The following is a 26,931-nucleotide window of genomic DNA, read 5'->3' on the forward strand; positions in this document are numbered from 1 at the left end:
TGGGAAGAGGTCTCATGCTCCCCCCATATGCAGAAGCACCGGGTATTTTGCAGTTTGGGCCACGAAAAGGGACCCTATACAGAACAAGCATTTTACTTTGAAAAGTTTTAAATTTAACATTGACCCTACAGCTAAACTACTACAGATTTCCTCTAATACTCTCCCTCGGGACATACTCACTGCTCTGGTCTCTATTATGTTATGGCACATGCGTGTGTTGTGACAGAGTATGGGTACAGTAGGGCTCGACAAACCCCAGGCGCCAGGTCGCATTGGCAAGTAGAATTAGCGGCCTGGCGCCTGGGCTACACTGCGGCAGGTGTCCTGTCACCAGACATCCCAAGTCTCTTGCGAGGTGCGGAGTCTACCGGACACCTGCAAATGCCGCGCAATGTCCCAGCTGTCTGTGTCAGCTGTGACAGAATAGAGGCGATGCTTTCTGTATAGTTCCAGCTCTGTCCTGTCACAGGCGGAGTGATAGCAAATGCACTCTGCCTGTGAGGAGACAGAGATACAGGAAGCATCGGCTCTGCATGCTTCCTCCAGTGTTGCTCCGCAGTACCCGCCAGCAGTAAGCACCAGCAGTACCAGCCAGGACTACCCACCAGCAGTAACCGCCAGCAGTAACTGCCAGCAGTAACCACCAGCAGTACCAGCCAGCAGTAACCACCAGCAGTAACCACCAGCAGTAACCACCAGCAGTACCAGCCAGCAGTACCAGCCAGCAGTAACCACCAGCAGTAAGTCACATGTGCCAGGGGTGCAACTAGCCCCCAGCATTTAATGGAAATATCAGCAGTACCAGCCAGCAGTACCCACAGCAGTACCAGCCGGGACTACCCACCAGCAGTAACCACCGGCAGTACTAGCCAGCAGTAACAACCAGCAGCAGTACCAGCCAGCATTACTAGCCAGCAGTAACCACCAGCAGTACCCACAGCAGTAACCACCAGCAGTACCCACCAGCAGTATGTCACATGTGCTAGTGGTGCAACTAACCCCCAGCATTTAATGGAAATATCCCAGCATGTGCAGGGTTTCTTACTCCTACCACCATGACCACTTCAAAATCACTGAAGTGGTCATGGTGGTTGGAGTGTTCCTTTAAGATCTCTCAGAAGAAGTAAACCAAGTACACACAAGTGGAATGCCAGGCAACATCAGCCGGTTCATTAAAAGCTGGCCGCCATTGGGCTCGTGTGTATGGCAGCGGGTCCAACAGAAGCCAGGCATTTCGCACACGTGAAAAAAACTGGCTCCTTACTTTTTTAGCTGGCTCCTAGATTTCAAGCAAATTTGTCAAGCCCCGGGGTGCAGCATTAGCATAAAGAAAATGTATATTTGACCCGGGGGAAAGGGTTCTGTCCTTACCCAGGGACTGTAAACTGGCATAGTTTTCATTCATGACTTCCATGTACAATTGCAGCTGCCCAGGGTCCAATTTCCGCCATTCCTCCTCCGTCATGTACACAGCGACATCATTGAACGTCACATGCATCTAGAAAAGAAGAACGCCAATCAGTCTGAGAATCACACAATTTCTTTACTAGATAATAAAGGATTTGGCTGAGAACTGCTATTGCTATTCTGAAAATAGTGCAGCTATGCAAAGTTCAGGAAGTCCCTTCAATATATCTCTACAAGGAGTCGGTGAGGCCATTAGCTGTCAATTATCCAGCACTGTCCATCTGCTTTTCAGGGGTGTAGTGGTTGGCACTGCTGCTTTTTTCCTATTTTACTTTTTATTTTTACACCACTCCTTTAAATTTTAATTTTTTTTTTGATCACTTTTATTCCTATTACAAGAAAGGTAAACATCCTTTGTAATAGAAATAAAGATGACAGGTTCTCTTTTTGGAGAGATCAAATATCTTTTTTACCTTTAAAAGCAAAAGATAAAAGACAAGAAAAACACAAAAAAAAAAAGTTTGATCTTTCACTTAAAAAAAAGAAGATTTACTTCCAGCATGGACCGAAAGTGATGTTCAGTCCACTCTTCCAAGGCCATAAAGTCGATCAAAGAGTATTAACTCTTCTTCTCCCCCCCCCCCCCCCCAGCTCTTATGCAGCTGAGAACAGAGGGAATGTGATCACTTATAAAAAGAGGGGAAAAAAAAAAAAAAAAAAAAAAGGTATAATTTTTTTTTTTAATATCTATACAAAAATGTTTTGCCTTTCATTTCCATTTTAAACTGAAAGGGTTGTTTTCCAAGGTGATCGTTTACAATCACTTTAACCACTTGCTTATCAGGCAAGAATGGGAGGGCATCATAGGACATCTCTCAGAATGAAAGTGCTCCCCCTGTCCGTCATTTCACTTTATGGCGGGCAGGAAGCAGTTAAGGGATCTACTACTAAGTGGACTTTAGCGCCATCTTGTGGTTCAAAACCAAAAATAACACCATTACATAAAATACCTGAAACTTTATAATAAATACAAAAATCATCAAAAGAACACCATTTCCTGGAGTACCTTTAACTTTACTTACAATAAATATAAAATTAATTCCTTAATACACAAAAGAAAAAAAAAGTGTGTGTGTGTGTATATATATATATATATATATATATATATATATATATATATACACATACACACAGTTGTGTTCAAAATTATTCAACCCCCACTGAAATTGATGGTTTTGGCCAGTTCGACATTGATTTTGATCAGTCATCCCGCTTACAATTAAATCAAAGAGGCACGTGTAGGTCAGACAAATATAACATAACATTTATAATGAAATAACCACAAATGTCTTTTCTGTGCTCACATCATCAGTTTTATTCAACCCCCAAGTGACATTAAATCTTAGTACAACATCCTTTTACAGTTATTACAGCTTTTAAACGTGAAGCATAGCTTGACACAAGTGTCTTGCAGCGATCTACGGGTATCTTCGCCCATTCGTCATGGGAAAAAGCCTCCAGTTCAGTCACATTCTTAGGCTTGTGCACTGCAACTGCTTTCTTTAAGTCCCACCAGAGGTTCTCAATCGGATTTAAGTCTGGTGACTGTGATGGCCACTCCAAAATGTTCCAGCCTTTAATCTGCAACCGTGCTCTAGTGGACTTGGAGGTATGCTTGGGATCATTGTCCTGTTGAAAGGTCCAACGTCTCCCAAGCCTCAGGTTTGTGACGGACTGCATCACATTGTCATCCAATATCTCCAGTGTCATCCAATATCTCCTGGTACTGAAGAGAATTCATGGTACCTTGCACACGCTGAAGCTTCCCTGTACCTGCAGAAGCAAAACAGCCCCAGAGCATGATTGACCCCCCGCCATGCTTCACAGTAGGCAAGGTGTTCTTTTCTTCATAGGCCTTGTTCTTCCTCCTCCAAACATAGCGTTGATCCATGGGCCCAAACAGTTCTAATTTTGTTTCATCAGTCCACAGAACACCATCCCAAAACTTCTGTGGTTTGTCCACATGACTTTTGGCATACTGCAGTCGACTCTTCTTATTCTTTGGAGACAGCAAGGGGGTGCGCCTGGGAGTTCTGGCATGGAGTCCTTCATTACGCAGTGTGCGCCGTATTGTCTGAGCAGAAACTTCAGTACCCACATCTGACAAATCTTGTCTCTTAGTATGTTTAACATCTTTGCAATCTTCTTATAGCTATTGTCCTTCCTGTGAAGAGTAATCACCTTTTCTCTGGTCTTCCTGGACCATTCTCTTGACTTCACTATGTTTGTAACCACACCAGTAAATGTCTAGAAGGAGCGGAGTATCACAGTCATTTTAAAGCTGCCTAATTGGTGCTTATTAGGCTTTATTGCTGCTCCCTGATATCCACAGGTGTTGTCAATACCTGATTGAAAACACTTCAATGAACCTCTGTTCTTCAGAGTGGTAGTCTTTAAGAGGTTGAATAATTGTGTCAATGAAGAATTCACAAAAGAAACATTTACTACTGTATTACAAAACCAATTGATGTCATGTTAGTTGCATATGGTTCTTTAAGAAGTCCTTGTAGGATTTCATTCTGAATACAATTACAAATGTACACTAAATTCCCTAAAACCCTTTACAGCATTGAGGGTTGAATAATTTTGAACACAACTGTATGTCATTGGATTTAGATGTACTATTAGAGAGGAAGAACAAATACTTTTCTTTTGGAGGTGATACATTTTACAGACCCCATATTTTCTACAGGGGTAAAAACCCTTTCTTGAAAGAAACTTTGCCTCCTAGGGGGCTCAACAATATTGGGAGCTATTTGTAGCCTCAATGGTGGGACCCCTCTGTAAGTAACCACAGGAGTCTCCAGCAGCAAGGGACCTAAAACCATGTCGTTCCTCAAAAAAAATTTTTATTTTTTTTAAATCCTGAAAAAACAGAATAAGTAGAATAAGGGGTAAAAAAAAAGAGAAAAATTAGAGGAAAATTGGTATCTTTTCCTTGGATACTAATATATTAATTCTATCCCTTCTACCTATCGACAAAATCCAGTTCATCTAAGCCATAACCTTTGTCCAGAAAACATTTCTTCAGGAAATTAGCTTCCCTTAATCATTAGAGGAAAAGTACAATTCTGTCAGTACTATTGGGGCTAAAAGGAATCATATAAGGCCCATACAAAATATTTTATACAGATTGTTATATTGGGCAGCCTGGCAGCCATTTTGCATGCAAGTTCATTGTCCTTGGGTAAAGATTCTTACAGAAAATCTTAGAGTCTCAGCAAAGACCTTCTCAAGGAATAAATAAAATGGGCCCCTGATATCACACCAAGATAAGGTCTAGCCATGGAGCCAGGCTGGGTTATAATGAGAGTGAAGTCATTCTTGTCTGGATTTCAACAATGAACAAGAGATCAGAATGTTTCATTTGTTTTAGGGCTCATTTAAAAATATGCTTGAGGAAATATTATTATTATTTGTAGTAATTGTACTAGAAACAATATCATTATTTTGTTGTATTATATGAAGCATATACATAGGCCTACTTAATTGAATAAGTTCTAGGAACGTTTTATATATATATACACACACAGTGCCTTGCGAAAGTATTCGGCCCCCTTGAACTTTTCGACCTTTTGCCACATTTCAGGCTTCAAACAAAGATATAAAACTGTAATTTTTTTGTGAAAAATCAACAAGTGGGACACAATCATGAAGTGGAACGAAATTTATTGGATATTTCAAACTTTGTTAACAAATAAAAAACTGAAAAATTGGGCGTGCAAAATTATTCAGCCCCTTTACTTTCAGTGCAGCAAACTCTCTCCAGAAGTTCAGTGAGGATCTCTGAATGATCCAATGGTGACCTAAATGACTAATGATGATAAATAGAATCCATCTGTGTGTAATCAAGTCTCTGTATAAATGTACCTGCACTGTGATAGTCTCAGAGGTCCGTTTAAAGCGCAGAGAGCATCATGAAGAACAAGGAACACACCAGGCAGGTCCGAGATACTGGTGGAGAAGTTTAAAGCCGATTTGGATACAAAAAGATTTCCCAAGCTTTAAACATCCCAAGGAGCACTGTGCAAGCGATAATATTGAAATGGAAGGAGTATCAGACCACTGCAAATCTACGAAGACCTGGCCGTCCCTCTAAACTTTCAGCTCAAACAAGGAGAAGACTGATCAGAGAAGCAGCCAAGAGGCCCATGATCACTCTGGATGAACTGCAGAGATCTACAGCTGAGGTGGGAGACTCTGTCCATAGGACAACAATCAGTCGTATACTGCACAAATCTGCCCTTTATGGAAGAGTGGCAAGAAGAAAGCCATTTCTTAAAGATATCCATAAAAAGTGTCATTTAAAGTTTGCCACAAGCCACCTGGGAGACACCAAACATGTGGAAGAAGGTGCTCTGGTCAGATGAAACCAAAATCAAACTTTTTGGCAATGATGCAAAACGTTATGTTTGGCATAAAAGCAACACAGCTCATCACCCTGAACACACCATCCCCCACTGTCAAACATGGTGGTGGCAGCATCATGGTTTGGGCCTGCTTTTCTTCAGCAGGGACAGGGAAGATGGTTAAAATTGATGGGAAGATGGATGGAGCCAAATACAGGACCATTCTGGAAGAAAACCTGATGGAGTCTGCAAAAGACCTGAGACTGGGACGGAGATTTGTCTTCCAACAAGACAATGATCCAAAACATAAAGCAAAATCTACAATGGAATGGTTCACAAATAAACATATCCAGGTGTTAGAATGGCCAAGTCAAAGTCCAGACCTGAATCCAATCGAGAATCTGTGGAAAGAACTGAAAACTGCTGTTCACAAACGCTCTCCATCCAACCTCACTGAGCTCGAGCTGTTTTGCAAGGAGGAATGGGCAAAAATTTCAGTCTCTCGATGTGCAAAACTGATAGAGACATACCCCAAGAGACTTACAGCTGTAATCGCAGCAAAAGGTGGCGCTACAAAGTATTAACTTAAAGGGGGCTGAATAATTTTGCACGCCCAATTTTTCTGTTTTTTATTTGTTAAAAAAGTTTGAAATATCCAATAAATTTCATTGCACTTCATGATTGTGTCCCACTTGTTGTTGATTCTTCACAAAAAAATGACAGTTTTATATCTTTATGTGTGAAGCCTGAAATGTGGCAAAAGGTCGAAAAGTTCAAGGGGGCCAAATACTTTTGCAAGGCACTGTAAAAGTATCTCCAAAAGCCTTGCTGTTCATCAGTCCACGGTAAGACAAATTGTCTATAAATGGAGAAAGTTCAGCACTGCTGCTACTCTCCCTAGGAGTGGCCGTCCTGTAAAGATGACTGTAAGAGCACAGCGCAGACTGCTCAATGAGGTGAAGAAGAATCCTAGAGTGTCAGCTAAAGACTTACAAATACTACACCATGAGGCGGTTTTCTTCTGCTTTCTGATATGTATGGGTTGACAATTTGACATTTGGAGCGATCATCCATGAGGGAAGACAACGTGCGACGTCACCACGCATGAGGACTGCGGCCATCTTGCTGGTTTCTCCATACTTGAATGATATGCTCCCTCTCTTGTGTATAGTGTGAGTATTCTGGAGTGCCTTTTAAATTAGGGATCGACCGATTATCGCCAAAGCTGATATATCGAGGGTCGATATGCACTTTCCCCGATATATCGGCTTTGGCCTTTAATATATCGGAGGTGGCCGATAAATATTGAAGGTGACCGATATTTCGGGAAATTGCTTGTACGGGAGGGATTCCTGCAGCTAGAGGCATCACCCCGGTACCAGTGTCCATAGCCGACGGTCGGCTGTCTTGTAAGGACAACCAATGCGGCTGAGAAGCCGCTTGGCTGTCATTACAAGGAGCGGGAGGGGACAACCCGCCCCCCCCCCCCCCCGCCGCGGCTCGCCCGGGTCTCCCGTCCCACCGGGAGACCTGGGCAACCAGCCTGTACGGCCGCCAAAGACCCAATCAAAGCCGCATTTGGCTCCGATTGGGTCTCCATGCAAAAACCTGGAAGTGATGTCATGACATCATTTCCGGGTACTGGCGCCAGATAAAAAAAAAAAAAAAAAAATGACAGCATTCAAAACAGCCAAACTCGGCGTTTTGAATGCTTTTAAGTGCAGAGGAGGGGTTTGGGGGGTCTTTTAGACCCCCAGATCCCTCCACAAGAGTACCTGTCAAGTAAAAAATATATAATTTTTTTTTTTTTTAAATGTACGAAATTATCGGCCGATACTGATACGCGATGACCAAAATATCGGTATCGGCAATGAAAAAATGATATCGGTCGATTACTACTTTTAATACTACACCATGAGGTTTTCTTCTTCTTCTTTCTGATATGTATGGGTTGGCGATTTGACATTTGGAGTGACCATCCATGAGGGAAGACTACATAAGACATAACCCCTATTGAACTTGCCAAGAATCTGGTGGGTGTCCAGTAGTTAATGTAGCCCTGGGTGACCATTTATATTTTAGGTGGTCCACTTTTTACGGTAAAGAGGATCTGTGTGCTGTGGTGCAGGTGGAGGACTCCCCTTTCTTCTTACCACTATCGTGTGAGGTATCTTCCATGTTCCTAATCATGATGGACTTTGTATGGACTTTTGAAAGCTTGAATCCTATGGCTCTTTCCACCAGTATACAAAGAACGAGTTTCAAATATAGAGTTTTATAGTTGCCACCAGTACTTCACGTCTCTTTCTTGCTTATGTGATTACATGATTAATCGATAGCACATTTAATAAGAAGTAGATTAAAGGAACCCCTAACACAGGGCTTGACAAACCCCGGGCGCCAGGTCGCATTTGCGACTAGAATTAGCGACCTGGCACCTGGGGTGCCCTGCAGGAGGTGTCCTGTCCCTTTTGCGCCCCCACCTCCTCCCCGAGTGCACAGACTTTTGCGCTGTCCAAAAATTGAGGCCCCGGCTTTTCGGCCTTCTTCTGTGAGTGAGAGAGGCTTCCAATGGGGAACTGGCGCCCTCTTGTGGTGGCCGGGAGTAATGACTTTCCACCGTCTGTTCTCAATGCAATGAGAGGGAAGTTTTTGCAGGCTTCATCTCCCTATCCAGTTACCTTTGCTTAAAGGTAAGTGGACAGGGAGTGTGGTTATTATTATTAATTTATTTTTTAAATAAAAATAAAAAAATAATAATAATTTTTTTTTTTTTTTAAAACTATTAAAAAAAATAAAAAATGTATTTTATTTTAATTATTAAAAAAAAAAATTATATATATATATATATATATATATATATATATATATATATATATATATATATATGTGTGTGTGTAATGTTATTTTTTTTTTTTCCCTCATCGCCATGCCACAGCCGAAGGCCCCTTTCACACGGGCTGTCTGATTGGGTCCGCCTGTCAGTTTTTCAGATAGACCTGATCGGACCCTTCATTCTCCTCTATGGAGCGGTAATCTGCCGCCATCTGATCCTGTCCGCCAAAAACAGACGGATGGTGGTTCTATTTTCTATCCATCCCGTGGATCGGATCAGATGGCATCGGATGGAAAGAGACAGACAGTCTGTTTCCATCCAATTGCGCTATAGAGGAGTGGGGTTCTAGTCGTATTTATGTGTAAATTTAGTATCCGTTTTATTAAATAAAGCTTGGTTGTTAGTTAAAAAAAAAAAAAAAAAACTGGCTCCTAACTTTAGCTGGCTCCTATATTTCAGGCAAATTTGTCAAGCCCTGTTTTAGGTGGTCCACTTTTTAGGGTAAAGAGGATCTGTGTGCTGTGGTGGAGGACTCCCCTTTCTTCTTACCACTATCGTGTGAGGTGTCTTCCATGTTCCTAATCTTGATGGACTTTGTATGGACTTTTGAAAGCTTGAATCCTATGGCTCTTTCCACCAGTATACAAAGAACGAGTTTCAAAATATAGAGTTTTATAGTTGCCACCAGTACTTCACATGTCTCTTTCTTTCTTATGAGATTACATGATTAATCGAGAGCACATTTACTAAGAAGTAGATTGTTAAGGAACCCCTAACAACCTGTGGAGGAACCCTGGTTGAGAAACTTCTGTTTAGGACTCCTTTATTGCATCTTCAAATTTCTTTTTGCATTTTTGTTTTATTGATCGTTCTCCAAGCACCATGTGTAGTTTTGATTACACATCGCAGCTGTTAAGTGTCAAATAAGACATGCCATCTTTTTTACTTAAACTCCACAGAAGAATACGTTTATGATTATTCTGGGCACACTAACAAGTTGTGCATACACATCCTTATGTGAGATGAAGACCTTGATGGCCCTAATCGTGGAGCGATATTAAACCTAGAGGCAAACATTATATTGCAGCTTACCAATACTTCAATGTGATGGCCGCATCCGTTTTCTTTTTTAGGTGATTTTCATTTGGTGATCTGGCAAGTAAGTCTGTTGTTTTTCAAGAGAACAAGCAGTTAAAAGGGATGGGACAAACCGTTTACCACTAACAGGGGGACTTACAATGATCAGCTTTTATTTATGCAAAAACTTTATCCCAAAAAAGGTAAAAAAAAACAAACATCCCTTGCTGTAACGGCCTACCATGTTTCCCCAAAAATAATCCTGGGTCTTATATTAATTTTAGGTACAGAAAAATGCATTAGGGCTTATTTTCGGGGATGTCTTATTTTTCCCCCGTCTTCCCTCCCTGTCAGCTCAAGTCAACATCTCTGTAATCTCCAAAATAAACTGTAGGTAAAGTCTTTGTAAAATCATTTAATCTGCTCTGTAAATGGATTATATAATGCCCAGTGTGTGTCTTTATGTAATGTTATAGAAAATACCTTATTTACAGTGTTGCTGGGCGCTCACATGACCCGCCGGAGCTCGTCTTTCCTGGTCCGAGCACTGCAGGGGGAGGGGCCATTGACGTCAGCCGGGAGGAGGAGGAGAGCTCCGGCGGGTCACAAGAGCGCCCAGCGGCGCTGTAAATAAGGTATTTTCTACAATTATGTTACATATAGACACACACTGGACATTATATAATACTTTTACAGCACAGAATACATGATTTTACAAGGATTTCCACTAGGGCTTTATTTCGGGGTAGGGCTTATATTGCAGCATCCTAAAAAACGGAGAAAGGTCTTTTTTTCGGAGAAACACGGTATAAAAGTGTTAGCTGGAGTTTGACTTCATTTTGTTAGTGTATGTAAATCTTCTAGTCCATCTACTCCCCTCCCCCTAGACTGACAATGTAGCTGTCCAAAGGTGCCCCCTGTGCTCCTTCAACCAGAGTGGGGGGCACTCTATTACAGGTGGCGTGTTACTGGCCAGATCACCAGGTGAAAAAAAAAGGAGGGGAAAAAGTCTAAAAAAACGAAACAAATGCAGCCGCCACATCGAATGATTGGTAAGCTGCAGTATAACATTTTAAGTTTTGGCTTTAACGGGAAACAAATATAATTGTATACACTGTATTAGGGATCGACCGATTATCGGCAAAGCCGATATATCGAGGGCCGATCTGCACTTTCCCCGGTATAAATCGGAATCGGCCACCAAGGTGACCGATATTGCCGTTATTTCGGGAAAGTGCTTGTACCGGAGTGATACCTGCAGCTAGAGGCATCACCCCGGTACCGGCGTCCATAGCCGATGGTTGGCTGTTTTGTAATGACAACCGATGCGGCTGAGAAGCCGCTTGGCTGTCATTACAAGGAGCGGGAGGGGACGTCCCTCCCCCCCTTCCCACGGCTTACCCGGGTCTCCCGTCCCACCGGGAGACCCGGGCAACTGGCCTGCACGGTGCCGAAGACCTGATCAAAGTCGCATTGGGCTCTGATCGGGTCTCCATGCAAAAACCCGGAAGTGATGTCATGACATCACTTCCGGGTACTGGCGGCGCCAGATTCAAAAACAATGACAGCATTCAAAAACAGCCAAACTTGGCGTTTTGAATGCTTTTAAGTGCAGAGGAGGGGTTTGGGGTCTTTTAGACCACAAGAGTATGTGTCAAAGAAAAAAAAAATGTTTTTTAAATGTACGAAAATATCGGCCAGTACTCCAAAATGAAAATGACACCAAGAAGGTTACGTTGGGATCTGGGTCCAAACGATGGATTGGTTGACCCAGACCTCAACAAAGACTGGTTCGATTTCTTCAATCAGTGTGAGGCTAGACTTATTAGCCTTATTCTACTACGTAGAAAAACTAAAATGAATAAATTAGAAGAAAAGATAAGCGAACTAAAAACCACCTTGGAACCATTTAAAGATAATGCTGAATTTAAGGATAAGATCACCCAGACACAGAAATTTCTAGATAAGGTAGATAAGGATACCAGAAATAAGAAAATTACCAAATACCAAAGAGATCAAATAGACTACAAAGAGTCTAAGGTATACAAATGGCAGGATCAACCTGAAGGCCAGAATGGCAGCAGCAATTCTGGCCAGGTCCAATCACCGGCAGTAGGTGAAACAGGGATTGAAAGATTCATTAACCCTAATTTTACACCCATTGGGGGAGCACCAAATTTTGACAATGAAAGAACCCAAGGAAGCTCAAACAGGAAAACGAGATACCAACATCCAAATTATAACTCTCCGAGATTCAATGTACCCACATATAATAGTTATTCTCCATTAGCTTATGCCCCAAATTACCAACAGAATGAGGTTTTTCCGAGAAGGGGGCGAGGTGGCGCCCCGGGACAAAGGGGGAGAGGAAAAGGCCCCAACCACCAAAATGGAGCCCCGCGCGGCCAGAGAGGTGGGAGAAGAGGCCGTCCTTGGCAGAGGGGAGGAGGACCCCCACAATGGTGGAGACCCCAACAACCATGGCCTCAGGAGAATTACTGGGAACAAGAGAACCCAGGACAGAATTGGGTAAGGGATACCTATCCCCAATATCAACAGGAACAGACCCCCCTAAGAAATGGCCCCCCACCTGGAAGACAAGAAAACAGAGGAGAGGATGCAGGGGCGGAAGAAAGAAACAAAAGAAAAAGAGAATCCTAGGGGCAGGAATCTTCAACCTCAGTGACGTCCAATTTTCCACTGATGAATTAAAATTATTGGAATTGGGCCTTAAATTCGCCCCAGATAGAGGTGTTGACAAGTTCAACACATACATTGATATTGAAAAATACATAAGAAAACTCAAAATTAAAAAACACTTTCTAGAGAAACCTTTAAGCCAGAATCCTATGAGTTCTGAATTTCAAAATAGTGGACTTAGAAATAAATCCACTTTCAATCCACCCAAAGCCTCCAATCATTGTTTGGAGGTCTTCAAAAATATGGTGGAAGATGATGTTAAAAAGATCAAAACCAATTCAAGCAATCGAAATGACATACAAAAAGGACTGGAAGAATTAGAAAAAAGGAAGAATATAGTAATCAGAGGAGCTGATAAAGGAGGTGGAATCGTAGTTCTAAACAAAAATGATTATAAAGAAGAACTCGATAGATTAGTAGGTGACACAGTCACCTACAAGAAGCTGAAAAACAACCCCACCAAAACCTTGAAAGACAAATTAAACAAATTGGTGAAAAAAGCCAAAGAAAACGGGATCCTTACAAAGAAAGAAGCACAGTACCTTGTACCAAAAGCACCCAGACTACCAACCATATATCAGCTGCCGAAAATCCACAAACATAAAACTAAGCCGCCTGGCAGGCTAATTATAAGTGGAATTGGATCCATTTTCTCCAGGATTGGAGAATACATTGATCATTTTTTGCAGCCTATAATACCTACCTATCCGTCCCATTTACAAGACAGCAAACATCTAATTAACATCTTAGAAGAATTAGAAGTACAATCGAACACTATCCTAGTGACCATAGATGTGGAATCGTTGTACACGAGTTTAAAACAATCAGATGTGATAGATACCACCATTGCTGCCTTAAACTCAAAAACCAATCTCCAACCAACACAAAAAAAGTTTATATGCGATGCCCTTGGCCTGGCAATGGGCAACAACTACTTTTGGCACGATGGTAGTCACTATAACCAAATTAAGGGTGTGGCAATGGGTGCTAAATACGCACCTAGTGTAGCTAACATCCTTCTGGGCCAATGGGAAAAGGAGGTAATTTTCAAGAACCCCAACCCATCGTTAACCTTATACAAAAGGTTCATTGATGATCTGCTGGTTCTATGGAATGGTTCGGAGGAGGACCTAAAGAAATTCCTGGTAGAAATCAATGATAATCAGTATGGGCTGGTATTCACAGCCACTTGGGAGACTGAATCCGTGAATTTCCTTGATTTGACTCTGGTAAAAGAGGGCAATCAGATCTGTACCAAGAGTTTCTTCAATGACACGGATAGGAATAGTTATATTCCCACAAGAAGTTGCCATCATCCCAAGTGGCTGGGAGCTATACCGAAGGGACAGTACATGCGCATAAGATGCAACTGTAAGAAAGAAGAAGACTACTTGACCCAATCAAATCTGTTAACATCTAGGTTTGTTGAAAAAGGGTACAAATTGGAAGAAGTTTTGAAAACAAGAGAACTTGTGCGACAAATGCCGAGGAAAGATTTGCTGAAAACGAAAAAGAAGAATAAGAACAGCAATGGAGAAATAGCGTTCCTAACCAACTTTAATAGAGATTATAAAAAAGTTGAAGCCATTATGAGAAAACATTGGCCAATTTTGAAAAAAGATAAGACTTTGAACAAAATATTACCGGAAAAACCAATTTTTATTTATCGAAAAGCTCCTAATCTTAGACACAGCATTGCTCCAAATATACCAGATCCGCCCACCAATAAACCAACTTTCCTAGATGTGAATGGTTTCTTTCGTTGTGGGAGGTGCAATGCGTGTAAGAAAACAAAGAGAAATCCAAGGAAAATCACCACCTTCCAATCTAATGTTACCGGTCAGCAATTCAATATCAAAAAATTCATTTCATGTAGGTCCACCCATGTTACATACCTGATAACCTGTCCCTGTGGCCTCCAGTATATTGGAAGGACCACAAGACAATTATCGGTGCGTATTAACGAACACGTTAAAAACGTGAGGAAGGGATTTCCAAAACATAGCCTCTCCAATCATTTTCGCTTGTACCACAATAAGGATCCCTCAAAAATGACTTTTTGTGGTATTGATAGAGTAATAAACCATTGGAGAGGAGGAAACATGACTCAAAAAATATCCATTAATGAAACCCAATGGATATATAAAATGAACACACTGCAACCTTTAGGTATGAACATTGAGATAGATTTGAATTGCTTTATATCTAATTTTTAAGAATTTTAATTTTTTAAATTTTTAAATTCTAATCTTTTAACCAAAAATAAAATTAATTTTAACTTGTCCCCAACAAATAATAAAATTGAGGTAGTATATGCTAATTTATGATTTAAATCTAATGGAATAATTTATAACATGTTGCTTAATTTATTTAGTACTGAAATGGTTAATGAATTTACTAGGTTATGCATTTGTATCAATACCGCTATTGATGGAATTTCAATAATGTAACGTGAGGCATTCCACCAAAAACCCAGTAAGCACAGTTGCGGTCCAAGGTTTTAAACTAAGCAATTTTGCTTTGGGTATATATTAAAATCGCGGCGTTAATGCTGCAATATTATGTTATCATCCTTTTTGTCCTAAGCAGGCTCCCTTAATGATTCTGATCCGAGTCATGTGGGCGGGGTTACAAATTAAGGAGTTTCTGATTGGATGCCAAGCGGTTTATTCTCAATAAAAAAGAGAAGTAAACATACGGTCACATGATCCCCTGATGACGTCAGGTCGTACTGACGAAACGTACGTCGGGAAGGGAAACGTGAGACCGTAGCCATTTCCGGGTTAGAGGAGCGCTGTGCGATCGGCAGTGCTCACAACCCTCGCTGGATGTTTTTATGAGAAAGGCGATTGTTTTATGGTGATTCGAGTAAGTGCAATACTTTTTAAATAAAGCGATATGTTTAGATGTACTGCACCATGAGAGTCTCCTTTTTGTCCCACCCATGTTTGTCACCTGATCCGAGCTACACCATAAGGGCTTGATGCTGGATTACCCACTGTGTAACAGAGGAGCTGAGGATCGTGTGTACTGAGTGGAGATATTGCCTATGTGACCCCCTATAATTAAGGGGTCATATATTTCCGGTAAGGAGTACCTTACTAGATCACTAGGTGAAGTGTGGAGGTGAAGGTTAATCTGCACTAACATCAAGTCTCTGCTAATTTGTGTGACACCAAAGAGATGTGGACTGTTTAATGCTGCATATGGACTGTTTGCACTTTATAATGTTGAGCACAGATTGATTGATTTTTTAGATTGTCACCAATCATGAATTTTTAATTAAGGTTTAATTTATCTGCACAAGCACTTTTATGTTTGAGCGCGACACTACCCTTCTTTTAAACAATACCGATATGCATTGACCAAAATATCGGTATCGGTAACGAAAAACCGATATCGGTCGATCACTACACTGTATATCAAGCTCTATACGGTTTATACAGGTCTGAATAAGACATAGTACTGGGATAAGGGAAGAGTCACTGCAGTGTAAGGCTGGCCAATTTACCAAAACCCATATAATATGAGGTCAAACTAAACAGCTTTTAATTTTATCCAATTAAGCAGGCCCTTGCACTACATAGTTTAAAAGGTAAATCTAAAGGAAAATCGTACAAGAACATTGAACATGTATGGCCAGCCTAAGTTTCAAGTTGGGTTACCGGGTTCTCCAAGAAACAGGAACTTTATATCGAAGAAGCAAAAGGCAGAGCCTTGAAAGCATAAAAAAGGGGTGTAAAGATCTACGCAATATAATAGATTGTATTATGGCATGGACCATAAAAAAGAAAAGGATATAAAAATCACTACACGCACTCTTTAGAAGAGAAGGTTGGCATTTTTCCCCCCCCCCAAGAATCATACTTACCTAGGTGGATGCAGGATCGGTCCGATGCTGCATCTGTCCCCCTCCGGCTCTAAGACTGAGAACCGAGCAATCAAAGACTGCTGATCGCTCAATTCTCAGAGCTCCCTGAGCAGAGAGCTATTGACTGTCAGTCACCGACTCTCTTCTTTACACCCCCCCGCTCACTGGAGTTATGGGCTGTGGAGGGGGCAGAAGCAGCAGGCTCAGGCTCTCAGCAGCTCCCTAATAGGCTCAGCTGGGTGCCGGGTGGCTCCCGACCATATTGTCACGATGTTTCTCCAGCCTGGACCAGCTCTGTGACGATAGCCGACAGCAGGCTTCAACCTGTTGTCTGCTGAAAACGGGTCACAGGAGTGCAGAACGAACTGCACTCCTGTGATCCATAAAATAAGTACAGTAAAACAAGCTAATGAACGAACAGAGAGCATGTAAAAAAATCAACTGAAACAATGGAATACGCAACCAGACCTTCCGATTACCCTCAAAACAAAGATTTGTTTTTGGGGATATATCTGGATAGGTCCTCACTACCAACGAGGATGCTGGGGCTCCTCCTTCTCTGGTTACTACACCGACTGCATTAATCCGAATGCATTGGGAGATTTGAGGGAGAGGAAAAAGTAAAAGTACAATGGCTTTGCACCATTAGGAAGCAGAATTCAAAATGTAATGAGCAAATTAGAATGCCACGCGTACATACGGTATATATTTATAAATTATTGGAAACCAAATATTAAATATTGATCAGTCTATGCATATTAAGAAAAGATCTACTTCTGTCTCAAAAATAATAGGTTACCTTTTATTTGCCAGTTTAATACCAGCTCAGGGGAGGCGCAAGAAGAGACTGTTCTGTTGAACTTTTTTCGGGGAAATCCTCAGCTATGAATGTGTCGGGTTTTATAGCCGGACAGGAGCAGAGATAGAACAGATGTTACACGGCTGATATCTTGTCAGACCTACAAGTTATCTTATCTAGAATTGTCAGGGTCACTGAAGAACATGTATGCAAGTCAAGAAGCAACAGTTAGAACAGGACATGGAACAACGGACTGGTTCAAAACTGGGAAAGGAGTGCGGCAAGTATGTATATCGTCACCCAACTTATTTACCTCATATGCAGAGTACATCATGCGAAATGCCGGGATCGACAAATCACAAGCCGGAATTAAGATCGCAGGGGCAAATAACCTGAGATATGCAGACGATACCACATGAATGGCAGAAAGTGAAGAACTAAAGCGTCTCTTAATGAAGGTGAAAAAGAGGAGAGAGCAAAAGCTGGCCTGAAATTGAACATTAAGAAAACTAAGATCATGGCAACAGGTCCCATCAAAGAGAGGGTAAACTATTGTGGACTTTACTGGCACATAATATCAAAATTAATCTAAAATCAATCATTAATTTATTAAAGAACTTGTATTAAAAGGTTTCATGTTTCAGAAACACAATCACATCAGAAATACAATTTTTACAAATGTGAACATAAGAACGTGTCTAAACATATGTAACAGCGCTGAGCAGATGGATGCCGACTACCATCCTAGTATTGCAGATGAATTGAAAACAAACTTCCCTTAATATATTGTTCCAACCAATGTCAGTAGTGTAGCAAAAGAGTATCTTTCGGAGACCCCAAGAAGGACCTATAAGAACTCTGTCCTGCGTCATTTACAAGCTGCCAAAGCCTTTATCACTCTGAGATGGAGGAACCCTCGCCCCCCTTCTATCTTGTTGTGGCTCAACAAGGTGTAGGATATAAACCCGTTAGAAGACCTGGCGCTCTCTGCTCATAACAGGCAAGAGCGTTACCCTAAAACGTGGACACATTGGAGTATGTTTGTGTATTCCAAAGAGGGCAAGGCCCTACTGGAGACTTGTTCCGGAGAATAAACGTGCCCCAAGCTTACCCTACTGTTCTGCCAATGACATCATAAAACCCTCCTTCCTTTCCTTCAACCCCCCTTTTTCCCCTGCTTATTTTCCTGTAATTCTCTCCCCAATATCTTTTCCTTTCTGTTTAAAAAAAAAAAAAAACACAACAGGGGTATCATACCCACATCTAGACTATAGCATTCGAGAGCCGTGTAGTGGTGAGGAAATGCTCCAGGTTTATATTGTGTTTTGATTCCGAGGATTAATGTGGTCACCTTCTGAATGGTGGGGGCTCTTTTCATGTATACTTGATGTTGCCATTTTGTATATGATGCCCGTGGGGCTCTCTGTACTATGTTTATAGTTCCCGCTTGGATGTGGTTTGTTGGATGCTTTACTAAGTAAATAAAGAAATTAAAAGTAACCTCTGCACGCCGTGTACTCTTGAACTCCGCGCCCTGTACATGGCGCACTCCCCAACTCCGCGCCCTGTACATGGCGCACTCCCCAACTCCGCGCCCTGTACATGGCGCACTCCCCAACTCCGCGCCCTGTACATGGCGCACTCCCCAACTCCGCGCCCTGTACATGGCGCACTCCCCAACTCCGCGCCCTGTACATGGCGCACTCCCCAACTCCGCACCCTGTACATGGCGCACTCCCCAACTCCGCACCCTGTACATGGCGCACTCCTGAACTCTGATAACATAGTCTTCGAGCTAAAAACCAGCCCTTTGAGGGCAACCATAATGCTGATACGGCCCGCAATGAAATGGAGTTTGACACCCTTGGTCTAATAGGATAGAAGTTACATATGAGTAACAGGGAGGCTTGTGGAGGGAAGGGTGGCAAACCCTGACCTTTACAAGAAAAGTCACTTTTTGCATAAGTTCAGCGGCCCGATTCCCTGAAGCCAATGGTTTTTCAGAAGTATGCCAGGGTTACTTTAAAGTGTATTTAAATCCAAGAAAAGAAGTTGATAGAATTGCAGCTTACTGGTCCTTCGATCCGATGGCTTCATTCTTTTTTTTTTTTTTTTTTTTACAGTTTATTTTAACCTGGTGTATAGGATGCCAGGGATGGGAAATGGGTCCCCGTTGTTTGGATTGTGGCCCCTTTAAAAGAGGAGAGGACAAGAAACAGGGCAAAGTACTCAGGGGATTCTCACCCGTGGAGGATGAAGTGTTCCAGGGTGATTCCAGCAAAGTGGGACAACTGATTGACAGTTTTCTCAAGTTAAGTTCTGATGTGGGTCCTGGAATTCGAAGGCTTGGAGAAATTTTGGGTGGAAAAAGAACCTCTAACCCTGGACTATAGTTATCTTAGTCCTCTAAGGGTTACCTGCTGTCACGTACCTGGTCCTGAAGCCGAAATGCTGAGAGGCCCTCCTTGCGGCTGAGTGCTCGTGTCCCTGAAGGTGGTAACAGGAAGCATGAAGCCCAAAGTAGCAGGGATTGCCAGTTGTGCCCCAGATGAGGGTTAGTGGTAAGGAGATCTCTCTGAGATCACTAGAGAAGGTGAGCACTAGGACCCAGGAGCGCTGAGGATGGTGCAGACTGCACACGGCTGAAAGTAGTTTGTAATGGAAAGTGCAGCAGGCAGGATCAATAGGCAAGTACTGAAGGTAGGTACTGCAGGCTGGGTACAGCAGATGGGCAGCAAGGCGGATCACAGCAGACAAGGCACAGCAGAAGGCATAGTCGGGGACGGAAGCAGAGGTCAGTAAGTCAGTGGTCAGCAGATAAGATAGAGTCGTGGTTAGGCAAGCCGGGGTCATACACTGGGCAGATGACAAGAGAAGATCCGTGAACAATCAGAGGTCAGCGCTGGGGAGCGAGATAAGGGGAATCCATGAGCAAGCCGGGTTGACAACAGGTGATCAGAAGCAGCAGCAAACACAGGAACAGGAAGCTGAAGATCAGTCAGCAATGTCCATGTGCCACAGACATCCTTCTAAAGGCCAGAAGGTGCTTGGATCCGATGTCCATTTCGTGCACCAGCGCGTATTCGTGCGGGCACGGCCATGTTGAGAATTGGCTAATGTGCCAGATCTGTGAGCGACTATTCTGCGTCTAGTTCCCTGACACCTGCGAGAGAGGGCTGAAAAGGGCAGGTGTCCATGAGGTGAGGCGTGGAATAGCACACACAGTTGTCAGATGGCTGTTGCTTGGCTGAAATGCTATTGACCCTTCTGGACCCCTGCAGCAGGCGGGAAATTAAAAACCTGTCGAGGGACAAGCTTATGCTAGGGGTAAGCTGAAGTTGTGACCCTTCTGGACCCCTGAAGCAAGCAGGAAATTAAAAACATGTTGGGGGACAAGCTTATGCTAAGGGTAAGCTGAAGTTGTTTGTACTGTAGAGGCTTTTGAACAGTTTAGTTTTATGCTAAAGAAAGCATTTTTTGTTTGCCTTTTAGAAATTAAAGACTATTTTGCTTTTGCCAATAGCGAACTGGTGATCCGGAACCCCAACATATCACATTTGTAATCAGAAATGTAAAAGGGAAAAGGATCACCCCCTACTCTGGACCAGCCCAGGTGAATGAATAAAGAGTGGCCTCAGCCTACACGTCACCAAGTCATACACCCTGATGCATTTTGCCCCACCCACCCTATGACTAAGCCCTGGTGGGCAGGGTAAAACGCATCGGGGTGTAGGGTTTGATGGAGACATGTAGGCTGAGGCCACTCTTTATCGTTCATTCACCTGGGCTGGTCGGACGTAGCGGCTAACCTTTTCTCGGATTACAAATGTGATATTTTGAAGATCCGGATCACCAGACAGCCCCATTGGCAAAAGCAAAAGGTCTTTTTTTTTTGCCTTTTGGAAAATAAAAAGAAGAGATTTCTTTAGCATAAAAAAAAAAAACAAAACAGTTCAGAAGCTTCTGCAGTTCAAAAAAACTCCCTCACCGCCAGCATAAACTTGTCCCACGACAGGGTTTAAAGTCCCTGCCTGCTCCAGGGGTCCAGAAGGGTCGCAGGTACTCAACAGCCCTCCAACACCACATCCCATGGACACCTGCCCTTTTCAGCCCTCTCTCACAAGTAACCCTTACAGGACAAAGATACCTATAGTCCAGGGTTACATATAGTTACATAGTCCGGTTTAAAAAAAGACACAAGTCCATCTGGCTCAACCAATAAAAAACAAAAAACAGTAAAGAAAAACACAATCATACAATCCCATATACGCAATCTTATACCTGCAGTTGATCCAGAGGAAGGCGAAAATCTCAGCAAAGCATGAAACAATTTGCTACAGCAGGAAAAAAATTCCTTCCTGATCCTCCGAGAAGCAGGCGGATATTCCCTGGACCAATTTTATCTATAAATATTTGTACCGAGTTATATTATGTACACCTTGGAAAGAATCCAGGCTTTTTTTATATAGCAATCTAGTGATCTGGCCAGAACCACCTCTGGAGGGAGTCTATTCCACATTTTCAGACGTAGACGTAAAGAGTGTCCCCTTGTCCTCGGTTATGCCCCCCCCCCCCCCCAATATTATGTATGATGCATGCAAATTCTTAGCCCCCAAGTGTATAACTTTACATTTATCAACATTAAACCTCATTTGCCACATAGTTGCCCAATGAAACAGTGCATCGAGGTCAGCTTGTAAATTGGAGACAAGTTATTCCACTGCAAAGCTTGGTGTCATCTGCAAAGACTGAAATGGTACTTTTATTCCCAGACCCGATATCGTTTATAAAGATATTAAAAAGTAAGGGTCCCAACACTGAACCTTGGGGAACACCACTGATAACCTTAGACCACTCCGAGTAAGATTCATTAACCACTACTCTCTGAATTATTTTAGTCAATTTTCTATCCATTTACAAACTGATCTTTCCAAGCCTGTAGACTTTACCTTACACATTAGATGTGTGTGGGGAACTGTGTCACACGCTTTTGCAAAATCCAAGTATACCACGTCCACAGCCACCCCTCTGTCCAAGTATACCACGTCCACAGCCACCCCTCTGTCCACGTATACCACGTCCACAGCCACCCCTCTGTCCATGTATACCACATCCACCCCTCTGTCCACGTATACCACGTCCACAGCCACCCCTCTGTCCACGTATACCACATCCACAGCCACCCCTCTGTCCATGTATACAATGTCCACAGCCACCCCCCTCTGTCCATGTATATCACATCCACAGCCACCCCTCTGTCCATGTATATCACATCCACAGCCACCCCTCTGTCCATGTATGAAACGTCCACAGCCACCCCTCTGTCCATGTATGCAACGTCCACAGCCACCCCTCTGTCCAAGTATACCACGTCCACAGCCACCCCTCTGTCCAAGTATACCATATCCATGGGAGGAGCTGGCTCTGCGTGCATGTCATTTAACCTGGAACGTCAGCCGCCATCATCTCGCTCTGCACGGTTTGATCATTGAAAGCGCTTGTTTCTTTTATTGTGGCGAGTGCAACTTTCACATTTGAATGAAGTGATGTTTGGAAATGCTACACCATGAGGCTTTTCTCTTGATCTCTTTTGGATTTATTAGCACTGTATCCTGAGTTTTGATCTGCTGGCTGGCTATCTCTTGTGGCTGAGTGATTCTCCAAATCACCGAATGTGTGGATGTTTTTTTACAGTCTTTGGATATTGCACCAAGGTGGTCAAGTCCGTTTACAATTTGGATCACATGGGACTCTCCCTATGCTTTTATGTTAACTTCTATAAAGCACTGCATTTTTGATTTCATACCATGTCCATCGCTACTCCTCTGTCCAAGTATACCACTTCCACCCCTCTGTCCAAGTATACTATGTCCACAGCCACCCCTCTGTCCAAGTATACTACGTCCACAGCCACCCCTCTGTCCAAGTATACTACGTCCACAGCCACTCCTCTGTCCAAGTGAACCACGTCCACAGCCACTCCTCTGTCCAAGTATACCACGTCCACAGCCACTCCTCTGTCCAAGTATACTACGTCCACAGCCACCCCTCTGTCCAAGTATACCACTTCCACAGCTACTCCTCTGTCCAAGTATACTACGTCCACAGCCACTCCTCTGTCCAAGTATACCACTTCCACAGCCACTCCTCTGTCCAAGTATACTACGTCCACAGCCACCCCTCTGTCCACAGCCACCCCTCTGTCCAAGGTTTTACTTACCTCATAAAAAGAAATCAGGTTTGTTTGACAACTTCTTTCTTTCAAGAATCCATTCTGTCTGTTGCTTAAAATATTTTTTTTTCCAGCAAGAACTCATCTATGTGGTCTTTTATTAAACTCTCCAATATCTTTCCCGACTATAGAAGTTAAACTAACAGGTCTATAGTTACTTGGACCCACAGAGACCGTGTGCACATAATCACATAGATCTACGTGATTATGCGCAGCCGAGCCGCCCTGCCGCAGTAAATCTCTATGGGGCGGTCATTAAGGGGTTAAAATACTTTCAATAGTGTTTATCAGGTCAAAAAGGGAGCCAATAAGAGGAAATGTTCTTTGAAATATATCAAGATTTATTTTCACGTTTATACAGGTTGTATTTACTGTCCTGTACCTTTCCTTGTGGGTGCAGTCCTCACTGAGTGTTGGCATCAACATATCATTTGTCCCCGGGGATGGTGCCAACGGGGAAAATATGTTGATTACAGATTAGATCTCACCATTTTTAATTTTTGAGAGTAAACAAGAGAAATGTTTACACACACTCTTAATAATTCAGAACAGTGAAATGCACACAAGGATTTCATAGTCTTTTTTCCTGGAAAGATGATTCTAGGTAAGATAAGTTTGAATTGCTGTTTGCACAGACCTAGAGAACAGTTCTGGTGTTGATTTTTGCTCTAAACAACCAGGATGGATAAAGGATTAAGATCTGCCAGGAAAAACAGTCAAACATTTCACTAAACCAACCTGATGTCTCCAGATAAAAAAATGACATGGCCTATGTTTAGGAGGAAGCCGGGCTATAAAAAAGGAGGGTAAGGCTGGCCATAGACAGTTCGAATCTCGGCAGAGTTTAACAGGAACCAGTCAAGATTCGAACCATGTATGGACAGGCTGAATGTACCCAAGTTGATCAATCAACTTAAAAGCGGATCTTCGCTGCATCTGAGCACTACAAACCAAAACACTACTGGATCCATTTTTTAATATTCAAATGAATAGTGCAGATCATCAGATATTGCCTCTGACGATCTGCGTATGTGCAGTACTGATGTCACTCCAGCTGATCTGTGCTGATGCGCACATCATCGGAGGCATTATCCGACGATCAGCAAAGCTCTGCATTAAAATCAACAGAACACCCGGCTCTTCCTGGTCATGTCATCCCATTAATCAGGGCACTGTGTACAGCCACTGTTGAATCTGTTCTTTGTTGGCTGAGGAGCGTCCAGCTGCCTGCAGGAGAGAGCGCCCTACCTCATCACTGGGGCCACCAAGTAATATTGGGCGTCCGCCGGGGCTCTGAATGCTGCCGCCCTGGTGTGCAGATGCTTGGCACACACTGCTCTGATAAATAGGATGACATGACAAGGAAGAGCCGGGTGTTCTGTCAATTAAAAGATATAAACATAGCAAAAAATGTACATATATGAAAAAACATTTTTAAAAATTACTGGATCTACTCATTTTTGGATGTTGACAGTCATGATTGATAGTTGATAACTGTGGGGTGATAATCCCGACATGTTTCGCAAATGAATTTGGCTTCCTTAGGGGATATCTATTATCACACCACTACACGCTATTGTACTTATTCAAAAGGAAATTTGCATTGGAGGTGAGGTCCAGAGATCCAAGTATAAACATTCAGCGAGAGAGACACGGAATGGCTGTGGGATGAGGCACTCGTGTGCTGGCCTCAGGAGGAGCAATTCAGATCCTTATTAAAAAGCGGTCTTTTATTCCCCTATCCACTCCAAGGGACCATTTAGGGGAGGAGAGCAGTTCTTCCACAGGTCTTTCCTTGTTCCACACCCCTACGTCTGTGTCCCAGATTTCCCAGCCACCCTACTGCTTTTAGGCCCCGTTCACACTGAGGCAACGCTACTTTCCGGGGCGACATCACAGGTCGCGGCGAACTGCTCGCACCGTGACCTCGGTAGCGGCCGGCACGGACTTTATAACATTGAAGTCTATGCAGGTCGCTCCGGGTCGCCCCAAAGAAGCTCCGGACCCTTTTTCTAAGTCGGAGCGACTTGTGTCGCTCCTATTAGAACGGGTCCACAGCTTCTCTATGCAAGGCGACCTACGGCGACCTGTCAGGTGACCAGGTCGCCTGACAGGTCGCCCCAGTGTGAACGGGGGCTTAAACATCATACAATAATAAAATTTGTTACATTTTATCTTGTTGTAATATTTTCTTGGTGCTGTTAAAATCCCATTAATATTTTCTCTGGTTTTGCGAACTTCCCAACCTTATTGATGCAAAACATAACTTATGGCATTGGTTATAGAAGGAAGGATTTCTAAACTTCTGAATGTTCCAGTGAGAACTGTTGGGGCCATAATCCAAAAGTGGAATAAACATAATTTAACCATAACCAGGTGCTCCTCACAAGATTTCTGATAAAGGAGTGAAAATAATTATCAGAAGAGTTGTCCAAGGGCCAAAGACCACTTGTGGAGAGCTTCAGAAAGACCTGGAATTAGCAGGTATAATTGTTTCAAAGAAAACAATAAGTAATGCACTCATCTGCCATGGCCTGTATGAACGCTCACCACGCAAGACTCCATTGCGGAAGAAATGAGACCAAAATTGAACTCTTTGGATGCCATAATACACACAATATTTGGAGGTCACCCAAAAAACAGCCCCCATACCAACAGTGAAGTTCGGCGGTAGGAACATCATGGTTGTGGGTGGGGCGGTTTGTCAGCATACAGTACTGGCAAACTTAATATCATTGAAGGAACTATGAATTGAAAAATGTATCAAGACATTATTGATAAAAATCTGCTGCCATCTACCAGGAGGACAAAGATGATAGGAGAGTGGACATTTCAGCAAGACAATGATCCCAAACAAAAAGCCAAGGAAACTCTCAATTGGTTTCAAGGAAAGAAAATAAAGCTGTTAGTATGACCCATCCAATAGAAAATCTATGGAAAGAATTAAAGATCAGAGTTCATAGAAGAGGCCCACGGAACCTTCAAAATTTGAAGACTGTGTGGAAGAATGGGCCAAAAATCACACCTGAGCAACGCATGAGACTAGGTTCTCCATACAGGTGGCATCTTGAAGCGGTCCCAACAAATGATTTTGTACCAAGTATTAAATACATTTCAGTTAGCGTGTTCAATACTTTTTCCCGGTGTCATTACATTTTATTACACAGAACTTAATTTCAGAATTTACTTGTTTTGGTTTCTTTGTATGTATGGATTGCATGGGTTGTTACAGACATGTGGTGAAAATTTTATGTCAATAGCACTTTCATAAATACACTATATTGTCAAAAGTATTGGGACGCCTGCTGTCAGGGAACTAGCCGCATGAATACGCACGCACGTATTGCAAACGCACGTCCGCTAGGGCGAAGACGTGTGCGTGCTGGCCCACAAAGTGGATGTCCAATCCCAGCACCCTCTGGCCTTTAAAAGGATATCTGTGGCACATGAACATTGCTGACTGGTCTTCAGCTTCCTGTTTCCTGTTTCCTGCTTCCTGTGTTTGTTGCTGCTTCTGATCACCTGTTGATAACCCGGCTTGTTCTTGGATTCCTCTTGTCTCGCTCCCAGCTCTGACCTCGGATTGTTCACGGATCTTCT

The 26,931-nt window shown here is 42.8% G+C and overlaps 1 protein-coding gene across 1 annotated transcript in view; it reads right to left on the bottom strand.

Annotated features, from left to right (window-relative positions):
• LOC309556180 (uncharacterized protein) overlaps positions 1 to 26,931 on the bottom strand; it is a 75,350-nt gene that overhangs the window by 19,176 nt on the left and 29,243 nt on the right. The window contains exon 2 of the mRNA XM_082258549.1: positions 1,372 to 1,498. Coding sequence (XP_082114675.1) covers positions 1,372 to 1,498 — 127 coding nt within the window. The remainder of the gene's footprint in view (positions 1 to 1,371; positions 1,499 to 26,931) is intronic.

Source organism: Pelophylax lessonae (genome assembly GCF_965119305.1).
Source record: "Pelophylax lessonae genome assembly, chromosome: 5".
NCBI classification, from domain to species: domain Eukaryota; kingdom Metazoa; phylum Chordata; class Amphibia; order Anura; family Ranidae; genus Pelophylax; species Pelophylax lessonae.